This window comes from Erithacus rubecula (genome assembly GCF_903797595.1).
Source record: "Erithacus rubecula genome assembly, chromosome: 6".
In the NCBI taxonomy this organism is placed as follows: domain Eukaryota; kingdom Metazoa; phylum Chordata; class Aves; order Passeriformes; family Muscicapidae; genus Erithacus; species Erithacus rubecula.
In genome coordinates this window covers 43709905-43726238 of record NC_136688.1, presented here as the reverse complement: position 1 = coordinate 43726238, position 16334 = coordinate 43709905, and the positions used below count along the sequence as shown (strand labels likewise).

General features: G+C 34.8%; 1 protein-coding gene across 4 annotated transcripts in view; it reads left to right on the top strand.

Annotated features, from left to right (window-relative positions):
* Positions 1–16334, top strand: part of EML5 (EMAP like 5) — a 98598-nt gene that overhangs the window by 31843 nt on the left and 50421 nt on the right. For 3 of the 4 annotated variants that reach the window (XR_013774557.1, XM_079308120.1, XM_079308122.1), the window contains exons 6-15: positions 494–629; positions 1947–2148; positions 3236–3373; positions 4093–4349; positions 5252–5464; positions 6363–6530; positions 7821–7927; positions 8319–8437; positions 14072–14258; positions 15990–16095. Coding sequence is in view for 3 of the 4 variants with exons in the window: in XM_079308120.1 (XP_079164246.1) it covers positions 494–629; positions 1947–2148; positions 3236–3373; positions 4093–4349; positions 5252–5464; positions 6363–6530; positions 7821–7927; positions 8319–8437; positions 14072–14258; positions 15990–16095 (1633 nt within the window). In the remaining variant the exon portion in view is untranslated. The remainder of the gene's footprint in view (positions 1–493; positions 630–1946; positions 2149–3235; positions 3374–4092; positions 4350–5251; positions 5465–6362; positions 6531–7820; positions 7928–8318; positions 8438–14071; positions 14259–15989; positions 16096–16334) is intronic. The other variant, XM_079308121.1, reaches the window with a different exon arrangement.

Sequence of the window (16334 nt, the reverse complement as noted above, 5' to 3'; positions counted from 1 at the left end):
CCAAATGTTTGCCTTTAAAATAAGAATTTATATTAATTTTTCAATGGTGTAGCATGATTGTTATTTTTCTTACATTTTATTTCTAAACTTGAATTTTAAATCAATCTTCCTTGGTTTAAGAAATAAAAAAAATCCCAGATATTTTTTTGTGTTGTTGTATAGCAGCTGAGTACTAGCAACAAAGGCCCTAAAGCAAACCAAACAGAGATTATGGGAAATGTTCATGCTGACATTTATTAGAGTTGGACCAGGTCCTAGGGCAAGAGGATATGAAACTAAGCTCTTTCTAGGGATAAGAAGCAGCATCACTATGATGATGATTATCAGAAAGAACACATTCTTGCAGCAACTCACTAATTTATCACTTGTTAATTCTGCTTGTTTTGAGTTTGTTTCCATTTTTGACTTCCTCGTACGTGAAGCTTGTATTGGTTGCATACTGGTTTTCTCTAATCTGTGTTTGTTGTTAAAAGTAACTTTCTTCTCTCTTTAGGCAGGAATTTTCAGCATGAATGCATGTGAAGAGGGGTTTGCCACTGGTGGCAGGGATGGCTGTGTTCGCTTGTGGGACTTAAATTTTAAACCAATTACTGTGATTGATCTCAGGGAAACAGACCAGGGATATAAAGGTAAAGAGAAGTTTGTCCCTTTCAGTATACCAATAAGATAGGAAATTTATCAGTGTTTTGAACAAGACAAGACTTTAATACCCAAAATGTTGTTTTATATGTGTTGCTATGAGCTATTTGGATCATGCCCACTAGTATGAAGGTCACAGTTACTTTTACAACAGTACATATGATGAGGATTTAGACACAGATTTAATTTTTTATGCACATTGTTTCTAGAGCACAGCAGTTCTTAGCAAGGAACAGCAATGCTTTAAGAGAACTTGAGGCAGTGAGATCTACAGTGTAAAACAGAAAAACAATTTCATTTGCCAGTTATCCAAATTTTCATTAAAACTATTTGGATGTTGTCTACAGTTTTGTGTAAAATAGAACACTGCTGACTCGTAACTATGAATTCAGTTACCGTTCATGTCATGCTAAAATTTTACAGAGTGTTTCACATACTGTTGCTGTAATGATTTAGGATAAGAATACAAACGTACTGAAGCACTGATGTCACTTACAGTGACCTACTTTTGTTAGCATTTGGTTTTCTTCACACCCAATCACTTTTTTTATTTTCTAATATCTTGCCAAGACTTTGAAAATGTGCTAGAATGTCTGATAGCAATGGGATATTCAGGGTCAATACATGACTGAATAAAAGTGAAGTCTTTGTGTGGTGTAATTGACATGGCATTCCCACCAAGATTGTGAAGTATTGCAACAAGATGCAATTTCATTTTAAATGTGCTCTGCAGTAGAGTGGCTCGGTTTTAAATTTAAATTTATTCAGCTGCTGCTTCCCAGTTCTGATGCATATAACAAAACTGTTTCATTCCCTGTTTTATTCTTTTGGACTTGTTCTCCACTCCAGTTTGCTTCCTTTACTTCTGATGTAACAGACTCTTACCATAAACTTTTGCCTTGTCAAATGCCCATGACAGAGCAAGCAGATTTTAAAAAATATTATCTTGAATAAAATGAATTTCCTGGTTCTTTTCCCTACACTCTCTTTTTCTTATATACTTCTGAGCATTGCCTTTATGACCTGTCATCTTGCTCATTTTCCTAATTGCATTTTCTGCTACTCAACTGTCTTACCTCTTGGTGTACTTTACATATATCCTCCAAGTAGTCACAAAAAATTTATGTTCCAAGGGCAAGTATGCCACTATCTATGAAATGTGTAAAAAGAGTAAAAGAAGTAAATCCAGGAATAAGAGAAGGGACATGTTCTTGACATTTTCTTGCTTTTATGCTTTGTCTTTTGCTACTTTACCTTTGTTTAACGAGTTCTGAGGATGTATCTCTCAGTAACAATCTCTTCTACAGGTCTGTCTGTAAGAAGTGTTTGCTGGAGAGGAGACCATATTCTCGTTGGGACACAAGATAGTGAAATTTTTGAAATTGTGGTGCATGAGCGTAATAAGCCTTTCCTGATAATGCAGGGGCACTGTGAAGGGGAGCTGTGGGCTTTGGCTGTCCATCCTACAAAACCCCTGGCCATGACTGGAAGCGATGATCGATCTGTCAGGTTAAATCTTGTTTCTTTGTTAATTTGTGTACAGTTCTATACAATCCACTCATTTCGTAGGTAACCTAATTGAAATGTGTACATTTTAAAGTAAGTGAATTGTGGAATTGTTGTACTTGTACTGTTAGTTTATGCAGGAAATTAGTGCTCTCCAGTAATAAAATAGAGTGGAAGTATGTATTTCCCCAAATGCCCCATATATGAAATTTGAAAACATTTCATTTAGGCTAACATTGAACACTCTGAGACAAATATCCTGTAAGTCTTTCCTTTTCAGGAGTTATGTTAAGCATGCACAGATTGCAATGAAGAAAAACTGTGATAAAAACTTACACATTTTACTCTTACCATATTTACTTTTCCAAATGCTGCAAATTAACTTTTAATGTGTGAATTTCATCAAACCTGTTCCTGCATTGTAAACAGAATATAAATGCATAGAAAGTCACCAAATTACTCCCTCTTACATATTAATCTCTATTTGTTTTGGTTAAAACCACCTTTTCTTTCTTATAAGTGAAATGTATTGGCATTTTTGTTAAATATCTTAAGTGTAGCACAGTTAAGCAAATCAATAATTCAGTTATTAATATTGAAATATTACTCTCAAATTCGAGATACGATTATAAATAATAGATGTAATCTACCTTATTCTAAAAACTTACATTTTTTAATAATATTAGTTATAAGGTGTTATCAATAATGACTTTTTAATAGGAAAAGTTGTTTATACTGATCAAAGTCTTTAATTATTATTTAATGTTTCTGGCTAAAATGGTTAGCAAAACAGTGGAATTTTGCAGGACTGATCTATAAGTATTGTCAGATGCTATAATTTTTTATATTCAGAAAATCAAAATTAATCTGTCCCAACATTTTCTCATTAGAGATATTCCCACCTTTAAAAATACAAGAATATTTCTTGTTTATGCAAAATTCACACTTTTGTCTTAAATTTTCCTTGTGGAAAATTATTGTAAAATAGGGATGCTGCCATGTCCAGCACTGTGCAGAAACTGAAGGCTTCATCTTATCTATGCCAAAGCTGCACACTCAGTTCCCATTTGAAATAATGACTTTATTTTAGAATCTGGAGTTTAATAGACCACGCCCTGATTGCCCGGTGCAACATGGAGGAGCCCATTCGCTGTGCCGCGGTTAGTACGGATGGAATCCATCTTGCCCTTGGAATGAAGGATGGCTCTTTCACTGTGCTTCGAGTCAGGTATGCTACAAAACCTAAAAATTGACATGTTATTAATATTTTGATACTCTTGTGGCCGTGCATGTTGTAATTTGCATTTTTGTTTTAAATGGCGGAGGATTCTCAGATTTTTTAAATGTGTGCTACCTATGTTCATGTTGTTCTATAACAACCCATTTCAAAAAATATATTGGTCTATTTGCAGAGAGTAGCAGTGTTATAGGAAATGTTTTACTTTAGGTTTTAGATTTATGAATTATTCTTGAATTACTAAGAAATAAATTTTCAGTACTTCCTTAATTGTTTCCATGTGTTGGAATTCTACTGTCAGCACATCATGCATACAAAACCAGTACTGCCTTGTGCTGCTGTGATCCCACAGTTCTAAAGGGAAAATGAGATTCATGTCTCATGTCAGTGAAGTTTGCTTCCTTGCGTGAATAGAGATTTCATAATCTACCTGATGACATTTTCGTGTGGACTCAGCATGAACAGTTCCTTAGTTCACTGTCCCTCAGCCCAGTGAAGCACATTCTTGTGTCACTGTTTCTATCTATTTTTTCTCCATGAAGCCCTAACCAATTCTAAAAACAGCAGTGTTGTGTTTGCACACAGGATACTTAAGTTCAATACGTAATTTCTTAAAATTCTTAACAATCTTGTTCATTTTTTTAGACTGGGAGCTTGAAAGTGTGATGAGGCTCTTCTCTACTTATGACATGCTTTCTTTCATACTACAGAGATATGACTGAGGTTGTTCATATCAAAGACAGGAAAGAAGCTATTCATGAACTCAAATATTCTCCAGATGGGAATTTCCTAGCAGTTGGTTCCAATGACAGCTCTGTGGATATATATGGCGTTGTTCAGCGATACAAGAAAGTTGGGGAATGTATTGGATCCTTAAGCTTCATCACACATATGGATTGGTCTTCAGACAGTAAATACTTACAGACCAATGATGGCAATGGAAAGAGGCTTTTTTACAGAATGCCAAGTAAGATTCTGAGTTGCCTTCATGTTGTTACTTATAACAGAAATAATATATAGTGGTTTTGTAAAAAAAAGCCAAATGTAAATCCTGGTTTAAAGCATGGGGGTATAGAGGAAGTTTTTTATAAGAGTATTCACTACATTTGAATAAGTACAGCAGCAAAGTTACTGAAGTATTTGCACAAGACCTGCAAGACAGTTATGGATATAAGCAGTGTTGTTAATCATTGTTTACATGTATTAGTGATTGAAATGCTGAGAAGTGAGTTGTTGTCCTGCTCTCCTTCTGCAGGTGTGTGTTCAGTCTGACTCACAGCTTTCACCTTTGCTTGCACCATTCTTGCATTGCTCCAGCCCTTGGCTCCTGGCCTTTCCAGAGGACATAGCACTTATTCAATGGGCCTTTGGTCTGACTCAATTCCTCAGCTCTTACCTTGTGGGAATGGATCAATCTCATAACAGATAGAGCTGGTGTGAAACAATGTAACAAAGATCTAAGCGCTAAATTGGTGATTTTAGTAATTTGCAGCAGCTAGATATGAATTCTTCAGTTCTTGCTCTAAGTAGTCAATTTTCTACAATCATTCAGCAACAGAATTTTTTATGAACTTTATCTCAGAATGATTACATGTTGTTTTGTTAAACATATTAAAAAAAACACAGCCTCAAGCAGATACTAAGAAATAATAAAAACTGTAAAGTACCAAACCTATAATCTTCTGTTAAAAGTCTTGAGAAGACTTCTTACTGATATTGTTGGTCATAATAGGGAATACTAGAGCAGGACAGTTTCAGAAGTCAGTTTTTAATTCTGTTGCACTTGGATTCAATTTTTATAGAATTTTACATTCTTCAAAATTGCATAAGTGAATATTGAAAAATGGCTTTTTTTTTTTTTTAACTTAGGTGGAAAAGAAGTAACAAACAAGGAGGAATTGAAAGGCATTCAATGGGCATCATGGACTTGTGTTTCTGGCCTTGAAGTTAATGGAATCTGGCCCAAATATTCAGATATAAATGATATAAATTCAGTGGATGCGAATTTTATTGGTCAAGTTATGGTTACAGCTGATGACTATGGAATAGTAAAGCTCTTTCGATACCCATGTCTAAGAAAAGGTAGTGCCTTTTAAATTCAATTATATGCATATTTTTAAATTGTGACTATTCAAGAAAAATGTATTAGTAATGGTTTATCATATCATTTTTTTTCAAAGGAGTTTAAAAAAAATGGGAGAACGTCAGTTTTTAAAAACAACACTCAAACCATTTCTTTAAATACATCCAGCTTGAAGACATATGCTAAGATCTATCTGTGTAGCCATCATTAAACATGAATGGTGTGTAGAATGAAGTTCTTCAAACAGCTCTGAGACAATGAAGCCTTTCTGGAATATAAAGATTACTTCTAATGCAGTGCTGTTAGGAACTTCATTTCAGTAACTCATCCAATGATTGTGTTGTAGTTATGTAGCCATGAAACCATTAGCTGGATGTAGCTGGACTACTGCTGCCAGTTCTACTGCTGAACATGGGAGGAGATGAATTGCTAGAAGTGCTTAGCACTGAGATTGTACTTTGGGAACCCATGCTACAAGCATGGGTGTGGGAGTGATAATAAATAAATAAATAAACATTATTTCAATAACTGTATTTTTTCAAAGTAGAAGTAATAATTGTCAAAATCTTAATTTGTAAAAAGTAAAATAAAATTAATACAGTGAAATTTTAAAAATCTCTGGTATATCTCATACAGCATTATCATATGCCTTCTGTTGTTGTGTTTCACTTGATTAAGTTTTTATGTTTTGGAATCTCAACTTAAAAATGTATCTTATAGACACATTAAAATTAGTGAAAATTGCAAAAAGTTGTTGCTATTGATTAAAATACCAGTAGTAATTAGAATATCTTTATTAAACATTATTTTCCTATGGGTTCCTTAATTTGATTTTCTGAAGTGCTTCTGAAACACTCATTTCATAAATATCGAGGGAGATTTTTATTCTTGTTCTAGGAGCAAAGTTTAAAAAGTATCTCGGCCATTCTGCTCACGTGACAAACGTCAGATGGTCGCACGACCACCAGTGGGTTGTTTCCATTGGGGGAGCTGATCATTCTGTCTTCCAGTGGAAGTTCGTCCCCGACCGCAAGCTGAAGGACACTCTTCATATAGCACCCCAAGGTAAGCAACTGACTCAAAAACACCAACAGAAGGGTTGCAATGCAGGGAGACTGAAATGGAAGAAAAATTCTTTGGTGCTGGTATTGAAATAAATATTCAAAGTTGTCATTTTGCACGATTCCAACAGCTGGTGTTCTTTAAACGTTGCAGGTGATAGAGCTGCCTAATACTCGCCAGACCCTGTTGTCTTGGTTTGGCATTAATTGACCTTTGGTGAAGATGAAAAAAATCTGTGCTCTGGCATTTGGCCAATGGTCAAACCATCACACCTGTGTGTTCAGGTTAGCAAGGGTATGAGAAACCCTTCACTGCTGTGCTTCCTTTGTGAAGGAAAATTTTTAAAGTTCAAATCGCAGATACAAATTTCTGAATTCTGTCTATATCACCCTTTATTTAATTGACAACAACTGGATGCTCAGGCATCACTGGAAAAATGCAGTTTTAATTTGTTTAAACTTTTGGAATATTTATACAATTATTTAAGTATTATAATTGATTATTTAATTTTTATTTTTTTATAGCAGATTATAGATGTTTAATGTTTGGAAAAAAATGAAAATCATGTTTCTACTAGTGGCTAATTAAACAATTATTCTCATGATTTTCCTAAAATCAAAACAGTTAGCTGTATGCCTCCCTTGGAAATTCCTAAAGGAATTTGGAGAATCCTTTGGGGGAAATGAGAATATAGAGTTACAATAAAACAGGCTGCTTCACCATTTAATTGTTCAGATTAGATGAATATGTATCAGTGTGGATCCAGCAAACAGGTAAATAAATACAGATGCACTGCTGAACCTGTTAGTGACAAATGCAGAAGGAAACAATAACAAGCTCTTCCTACATGTCACATTTTACATGAATACCCTTTTTCTCTGCAGTAACAAAGTTTTGCCTCTTTATTCCCATCTATAATTTTTTATTCCCATCTATAATTTTTTTCCCTTGCCTCTAACCTGCTTAATTTCAGAAGAATTTCTACTGTGATTTTGTTAGTTTCTGCATTATACTGATTATTTCATTATCTTCTTTTTTTGCTTTCCTCCGAACATTAAAGCTTGATGAAATAATTTTAGCTAATAAAAACTCACTCACTCCAACATCCAAAATTATCATATTTATGTCTTATTTCTTATGTAGCAGCAGAATTGTTCCTTTCAATTATTACCAGTTTATATTCTACTTAAGATAAGCATTGATTATCAAATAAAAAACTTTAAGCAGTTAGTTGAAATTTTCTGGCTTTTAATTTCGTTGCTTAATTTTTTATTTCTGTTTTTTTGATAACAGAGAGTCTTGTTGATTCTAATAGTGATGAATCAGATTCAGATCAGTCTGATGTTCCAGAGCTGGACTCTGAAATTGAGCAAGAGACACAGATCACCTATCGTCGACAGGTAAAATTTTAGTTTTAATGGCAGTTGGAAGCTTCCTAGGGTTTAAGTTGGTAATTTATGAAGACTCTTGAAATCTCAAAACTGGGGAGACTGTGTGGGAACTGACCAAAACCTTTGGAATTTTTTTGTTACCTAATGCATTCAAAGGATTAAGGTTATTAAAATATAATGATTAATTAATAATTGCAAGTAAGATATTAATATTAACAGAGAGAAATATTATTGCATGTAATCATAGAGTGCAATTTAAAACCAAGTTGCATGATATAATTACCAGCTTACAGGTATTGGAGTCAGAATAACATTTTCATGATTGTTAAAAGCAGCTGAATTCTCAGAACCATGGTTTTCTGGTGAGTCTTTTAATTTTTAAGTATGCTTTTTCTTAAAGGTTTACAAAGAAGATCTACCTCAACTTAAAGAGCAATGCAAAGAAAAAAGAAAAAGTGCAGCTTCTAAGAGGCGTGAACGAGCTCCAGGGAACAGTATAAGACTACATTTTGTTCATGGGTATGCAAACTAGGATTCTTTAAAATATACAAACAGACTGTGATTTTGTAGACTGGTGTTTCTAATTTAATAATCTGATTAAAGACTTCTATGTCTGTTGCTTTATGATTCATTATTTTTATTGATATCTATAGCAATAAATTTGCACTAAATAAATAGAAAGCTTTGAAGCCAGCATGCTAATTCTACACGTGAATTCTGAAGTGAATTTGTACTCAAACTTTAGCTGGTACTTATTGCTTGACTACAGGTGACTAAATAAAGTGTTCAGTAATCTCACCCATACCTTTCAGTATCTGGAAAGCAATAGTTCTCTTTGGTCTGTGATTTTGATAGCTAAAACAGAAACTTTGTGTAATTGAAGATGACTGGGTTATGGACAAAGTGGTGTTTCTAGCAGTGATTTGTTAAAAAAAAACCAACAAAAAACTATTTGTACCTAGTCTGAAACAACTTACATGTTCCTCTCTTATCTTAAGAATTAAATGTAATTCTTAATAGGTCTTGTAAATTTGTTAAAAATGAGTTTATTCTCTTTTTGGTGCTAATTTGAATAGAAGAATGACTTTTGGATGCATCCTTGAAATCTTATGATTTCATCATTAGGATTAGTAGTTTCCCATCATTCTTCATAAGTGAAGAATTTTTATCAGAATAAAGATATGGTGTTTTAAAGCAAACTGGAACTAGATATTACTGCATTAGAATAATGATCAGAAATATAACTTCTCTTGATATAATGCAAAACCAAAGCTGATATTTAAGTAAGACATTGGAAGTCAAGTTTCCTTTCAAAAGATACCTCTTTGCAGGAATACAGCATCTTTTCAGATATAACTAGCTGCAGGGAGAAGTTACTGATACTGTCTGTATTTATAATGGCACTTAATTTTAGTAGGGCTCCACATGTAATGGTTAATAAATTAATGTCTAAGAATTGTTAATATTCAAATCAACAATTTTGTCTGCAGAAGACGTGTAGTCTGAGTAGTAGCTTTGGAAATAATGATAACTGGGAAGCTTGGTACAGAGTTGGGAGTTTTTATTTCTCTTTTTGGTGCTCCAAAATTCTCAGTTGAAGATTTTTATATCTGTATAGAAAATGCATTAAGGTGGGTAGGAGCTGTGTGTAGTCTTTAAATTTTGATCTAAGAATAAAACCAAATGATCCTGAAGAAGATGTAGCACAAGCGAGGGCCCTGGATCTTTGGTATTATTGTTATTTCCTTCACAACAGAAGTGAAGCTTGACCAGAATATCCAGGAATGACCAGAAGTAGAATGTCCTGTTGAGTTCTGTCTGGTTACCCAATGGGCATCAAGAAAACTAATGAAGAATCCATGCTGAACAGCAGATTTTTCTCAATGTCCAGGCTGTTAACTTTAAAGTGACCCACATCCAAGTGAGTAATAGGCATATTCTCTGATTCAGGAAGTCTGCTTTTCTTCATCTTTCTTTAGCTGCTATGGAAATGTCTTAGATGTTCCTTAAAAAATTTAAGAAGTGGTGATTTTTTAAATTAGGGGAATCAGAAGCTCTTTTTCTTTTCTTTAATTTTGAGCTTGTTGGTCTTGTGTGACGAGTTTATCAACTGCCTAGAGAGACAAACTTCTAAAAAATCTCTTGATAACCTGTAAGAACCTCTGGTTACTTTCTGTTTTGGAAGGGAATAAAACTCAGAGTATGTGACCCAGCTTCTGGAAATATATGGATGAGGAAAGAATTCTGTTAGTGTGTTCTTTCTCTAAGAGATCTGATGCAGTCATGATCAGAAACACATCATTAAATTGGTACAAGTTTGGCCTCTTTTTGACTATTCCTGTATTTTAATTCTGCCATGTCTTTGGCATGGCAGGGTGCTTCAGAAACCTGAACTATTCAGAAGAACCTTTTTCTTGGACTCAGTGCTTATGATGCTTTCTTTTTGCTGACAGGAAATAAGGATGCACATATAATACTCATGCCGCGTATTCTCTCAGAGCTATGTTGATTTCACAAGAATGACTTTTAAAAATATTTTTGAATATTCATGGAATCATGGAATGATTTTTCAATATTCAAAGTATATAAGCTCAGTCTAGTTTGAGTTTCAGGATATTCACTAAACTAACCTTATGTAATATGATATTTGGTAACAGTTTCAAGAAATGGGAATGCTGTTTAAGGAGAGCCGTATAATACCTTGCATGGATTCCTACAAGTACCTACAAACAGTATCTGAAGGGAAAAGCCTATGAGTGGGTCCTCTTGAGAAAACTACTCTATGCAGAATATTTAAAAAAAATAAAAACCTCCACCTTTGTACTAAAGGCACTGTTCTCAATCATGTTAATTTTCACATTTGGTTGTTCTAGAGATTTTTGGGGGAGGGTTGGACTGCATGTGGAAACTTCCCACATATACTTTGAAGAGTAACATGCAAATTTTGAAACTCTTCCAGGATTAGACAGGCTATGGACATAGGACTCTTTTTCCAGAGAGGACAGTACTTGTGAAGTTGCCTGTTAGTTGGATATAGGTGTGTAACTTGCAAATGGGGGTAGGATTCAGCTTTAGGTTATAGAATTCACAGTGATGTGCCCAAAAGGAGATGGTTTTATGTGTATATCTAAACTTTCATCACAGTTATTGGAGATCCAGTTAGTAGTCAGTGGAGCATAAGGAGTGATTTGACTCAGCTAAAATGAAGTGCTGAGGTTGGCCAGCTGGGCAGCCCTGCAGGTTCAACTGACTGTTCAATTGACTGCAAGACTCTTGATTAAAATGTAGGAGTTAATGTGTCTAATAAACGTGTGAACACCGATGTTTGCATGTTTTGATCTCATATTGAATGCAGCCCCTGCTATTCATGACTTTGGTAATGGCAATTATTTTTCCATATGTAGCACTGAGGAAGCTACAGCTTCTTCTGATAGTTGCTCTCATATTAACTTGAATCAATCCTGGATAATTAACTATGGCAGAATGCAGTCTTATTTTTATTGTGCCTTGTTATACATTATCGAGTAACTACAACACAGAATTTGCTTTCATTATTATTTAATTTATAATCACTAATCAAGATGCCTTGTAAATTTCTTTGGTTTGTTTTCCCCATGTGAATAAACAATATCTCTTAATGCTTTTTCAGAGATTAGCTAATAATCTCAGTTCTAAATTGCTTTAATAATACGAAGATGAAAGTATTTTGGAACTGTGTAGAATATTCTTAGAGAATTATATTCTACATTGAAATATGCTTCTTTTCATTGCTGTTTAACCTAGGCCTATTACTTTCCTTCTGGTGAAAAGTACCTGTATTGTCAAGAAGTTAGTAAACTGGCACATGGGAAAGAGCAAATGTGTTTAATTTTGTGACAGAGTCTTTGTTGGCACTTCTTGATATTTTGGCAAAATATGTTGTATTTTGATTGTAAATGATTGTACTAATTTTTGCAATAACTAGAGGAAATTAACTACAATTAACTTATATCACAAGAAGTTATGAGTAATAAGAACTATTTTCCTGCATCCTAGATACATTTTGGATTTTTTTGAGTAGTCCTGTGATGCATGGCATTAATGTACTCGATTTCTCTAAGTTTAATTTAGGGTGTATAGGCAATTGTTATGATGAGCTGGGAAAATTCTGAGTTTCTGGGTTGCATGTAGGAGGATCTGAAACCCGTTTGCTGTCTTCACACCTTTTACTTTTATAGGTGACTGCTAAGCTTGCAAGAAATTGCTCAATGTACAGTATTTCTTTCAGCATGCATATTTACATAGATGTTGTTTTTTGGGTTGTTTTGGTGTTGTGTTTGTTTGTTTGTTTTTAATATTCTCCTTTAGGGTGAAAATTTGGCCTTTTTTTTTTTTTTCTTAATTACTCTGTGCTTGCAAAGAAAATCCAGTGTGTTTAGCAGAGCACAGTGCAGAGTGAAGCACAGGAAAATTATGTCTGAGCAACAATAGGCTTGGGTACCTTCTTTGGCACTGTGACTGCCTTAAAAATCCCTGCCCCTCACTGAGTGTTGTCATGTACTTAAATTGATGGTGTTATATACTGTGATAGGTTATTTTTGTATTATCCTTTATAGTTACTATAGGTCATTGTATATTCTGTTCCTTACCTATTGGCTGTACATCTGAGAAGGCTGCAAGCAGACATCACATTGGGTTAGGCAGAAATCAACTCCAAAACGTCTGCACATGCTGCTTAAGGGGAAGGTTGTTAGTGAAGGATGTGGGTGGAGGGAGAGCAGAGCAGGACTGGAGAGCCTGCACTTGTATTGTGAGTCTAAATTGTTGGTCACTTGGAGAAGAGCAGGGAGCAGAATAGCTGAGCTTCAGATCAAATGTGGAGAGGTGCTGCTAGACACCTTGAAGGGACAGTAACTCAGGAGACACTGAAAAGTTGCTGAATTAGGACCAAATCTGAAGTTAAAAATCTGCCTGTGAATGCCAATATAAACAGTGAGTTGGAGGGAGCATTATTTAAAAGCTTTATTTCTGGGCTATCTCATTTTTTTTCTAGTTTAAGAAGTTCACTTCTCTTTTTGTGGTCTCATGAGACCCAGCTTTGTACTTCACAGTAAGGCAGACAGAACAAAGCTGGTGGGAGAGGCTGGCAGATCCAATGGCTGTGCTGCCATCTGGAGGGACCTGGACAGGTTAAAGACCTGGGCTGGGAGGAGTTCCATGATCTTCCAAAATTTGAGATGCAAGTTCATGAAACGCAATATCCTTCTTCTGGAAGCAGTGGACCTGGATTATCTGCTGGTCTGTTTAAAAACTTTGTGGGGTGATCTCAGTAATTTTTCTCTAATTACATCCAATGACATAAGTACTATTGTGTGTAAGGTAGGTGAGCCAACAGAAATACCTTGTATTCAAATCTGCTCCAAGTATATGCTCTGCTGTTTTCCAGTAAAGCATGGGTCTGATGTTTACAAACATGGGTCCATGGTTTTTGGAATATTCATTAAACTAAATTTGGTCAGCTGCTTTACAGATTCATTACTTCCTCAGTGCATTTGGTTGTGCTGTGTATGTAAGGAAAGATGTATATAACTTTATGATCTTAGTCATACCTTGGAAGAAATGAGTGTACTGAGATAGTGAATACAGACCTCACTTGGGAATTGGCCTACTCATGCCAATTCCTGTATCACTTAGAAAGGAGACAGATTTTCCTTCAAAAAAAGAAACTGTTCTAGGAAGAAATTTATACATTTGCTTTCTATTATCAAGTTTCCAGAAACTATCATGTTTTGCTGCCTGATTTTTGCGCAATAGGAAATAGCCAAAACTAATACTTTGGACATTTTCTACTTCACTTAACTACAAGTTGCATGCCCAACTTCTCCATGTGGTCTGAGAAAATTACTAGCTATTACTTTCTCTTCAAACTAGGAAAGTAACAATTAAGTGCCTCTTTTAAACTAGTGCTTGTAATACTGATGTCTGTGTAAAATAGATTGATAAATTGGTGTTCCTTTAAGAACGAGAAAGCATATTCATAATTTTAAAACAGCGAAGCAGTTATTGGTAAGTAATGCGAGTTTTAGACGCGCGAAATGAACCCAGCGTGACTTCATCTGGGTTTCCATGCGTGTGTTCACGAGTTGGGTGAGCAGAGCGCTTGTGTTTGCTCAGCTACAGGGGGTACGACTGTCGCAGCAACCTGTTCTACACGCAGACGGGCGAGCTGGTGTACCACGTGGCGGCCGTGGGCGTGGTGCACAACCGCCAGCAGAACACGCAGCGCTTCTACCTGGGCCACGACGACGACATCCTGTGCCTGGCCATCCACCCCCTCAAGGACTACGTGGCAACAGGCCAGGTAGGCTCGTGGCTATCTACAACAGCAGTCTGAAGTTGTTACTGCTGAGTTTAGAGGGGTCTTGGGGGGAAGAGCATCCCGTCTGCATTTATTCAGGTGAAGGACTGCATTTCTGCACCAATGAAATAATAGTAAAAAATTAATGCAGAAATGTATTTTTTACAGTTATTTATATTATGGTAAGAGTCTACAGCCCATAGTTTTTCTGAACCTCATTTAAAACTATGAATAGGTTTTATTTATTCAGAATTATGTTGCAGCTTCTTGATAACATGTAGAGGAAATGTGCAGATAAAATAGATTTTTTTTAACAAATTTGTTAGCATTGCATTATTTTACTATTTCATAGTATGGAGGGAGCCGTTACAGTCTCGCATTTCATTTTAGTGCATTATGTTTTTCATTATCACCTGTACACAAACTATGTACTGTTTGTGCATAAAAAGGGATGTATGTTGCTTGGGTTTATTTTATAATACTTACAATAGTTAATTTTATCTTTTGCCAGACAGTTATTTCAGGTAAATTATTTTCACTCATGTTTTCAGACAAACAAGTCTTCTGGTAAATAATTATACACTAGGACTTGAAGGTTTGAGCTGATGTGTCAGAGGTTTTTGTGTATGCTTATAATTTTTTATCATTGCTGCTCTTGTATAATAAATTGAAAAACGTAAACTGAATTTTTAAATAGAAATAAATTTTTAGTTCTATTATTATTTAATATTTATTTATTATTGTTTATTACTGTTTATTTCTATAAAAATGTTGAGATTAACATAACTCTGTAGGTCAGTTAAAAAAATATCCCTAAATATAGTAATTGAGTTGATTTAATTTTGGAGTAGTAAAGGCTATGAATAAAAATGTCCCTGAATTCACAATAAGTTATGCTATCAGCAGAAAGATACACTCCATTATATACTGTTTTATACATACACATTACACACTGTTGTATACTATAAAGAAACTAGGCAAAGCAGTAATCAAATTCCTCATGCCACCCTGGTTCAGATCTTCTGATAGTGGATGTTCTGAAAAGCTTTACAAGTATCTCATGTTAAGTTTATGACAAAACCAGAAACATATCCTAGTTTTTCTGAGCCTTAAATGCATGAGAGTTTTGTTCTGGTTTTGCAGCCTTTTAATTTGTGCACTGAGGTGCAAAACCCTTGGAATAGCAAATAATCTTTTAAGTGCTGACTAATAGTACTTTTGGACACAGGTGAAAAGGATAAGCCATGCTCCATTTCTTACCAGGTTTGTTACTTACATTAGTGCATTCTAGTGGAAATTACTCCACAGGTATCAGTTTATTAGAATCTGCCTTGTAATGACACCAGAAAGTAGCAGAAGTCACCTTGATTTCTGAAACATAGAGAAGCTCACATACTAGCAACAAAAATAACCTTTTATTTTTAGACAGGGAGTGATTGATGAAAAATTGATGGAATAAATATGCTACATGCAATCAATGAAGGGCTTTTTTTTCCCCCCACAGGAGCACTTTAGTTAATTATGATTAATGTGCCTAAGTCAGCTGGGATTTGGTATTTGGGAAGCAGCAAAAGGAATGATGTTCTGTTAGCCAGACATCAGTAATACTAGGAAAATTGTATCATTGTAATTTTTTTTACAAATAATTTTTGAAGTATTTTTAATACTTTCTAAACAACTGTGTAAAATAACTGATAAATGAAAAACAATGGCTATGAATATGTATACTTTCAGGTTGGTCGAGATTCCTCAATACATATTTGGGATACTGAAACAATAAAGCCACTCTCAGTATTAAAGGGCTATCACCAGTATGGTGTTTGTGCTGTTGATTTTTCAGGTAATAAGTATTTATTTATTTATTTACACTTTTCCTTTTCTGTGTAAAAATACAAGATAATTGAGAAACTAGGAGTTTCTTTACACTGAAAATTTTGTATTAAAAAATTTTCCAGTGTACAATGTCAAATGAGAGATGCTGTCTTAAAATGGACATTCATTAGAAAGATCTCCTTTGGAATCTTGCACATAGGAAATGCAAGAACAGCTACTGTCCTGTTTTACAGCTGAGCTGAGCAC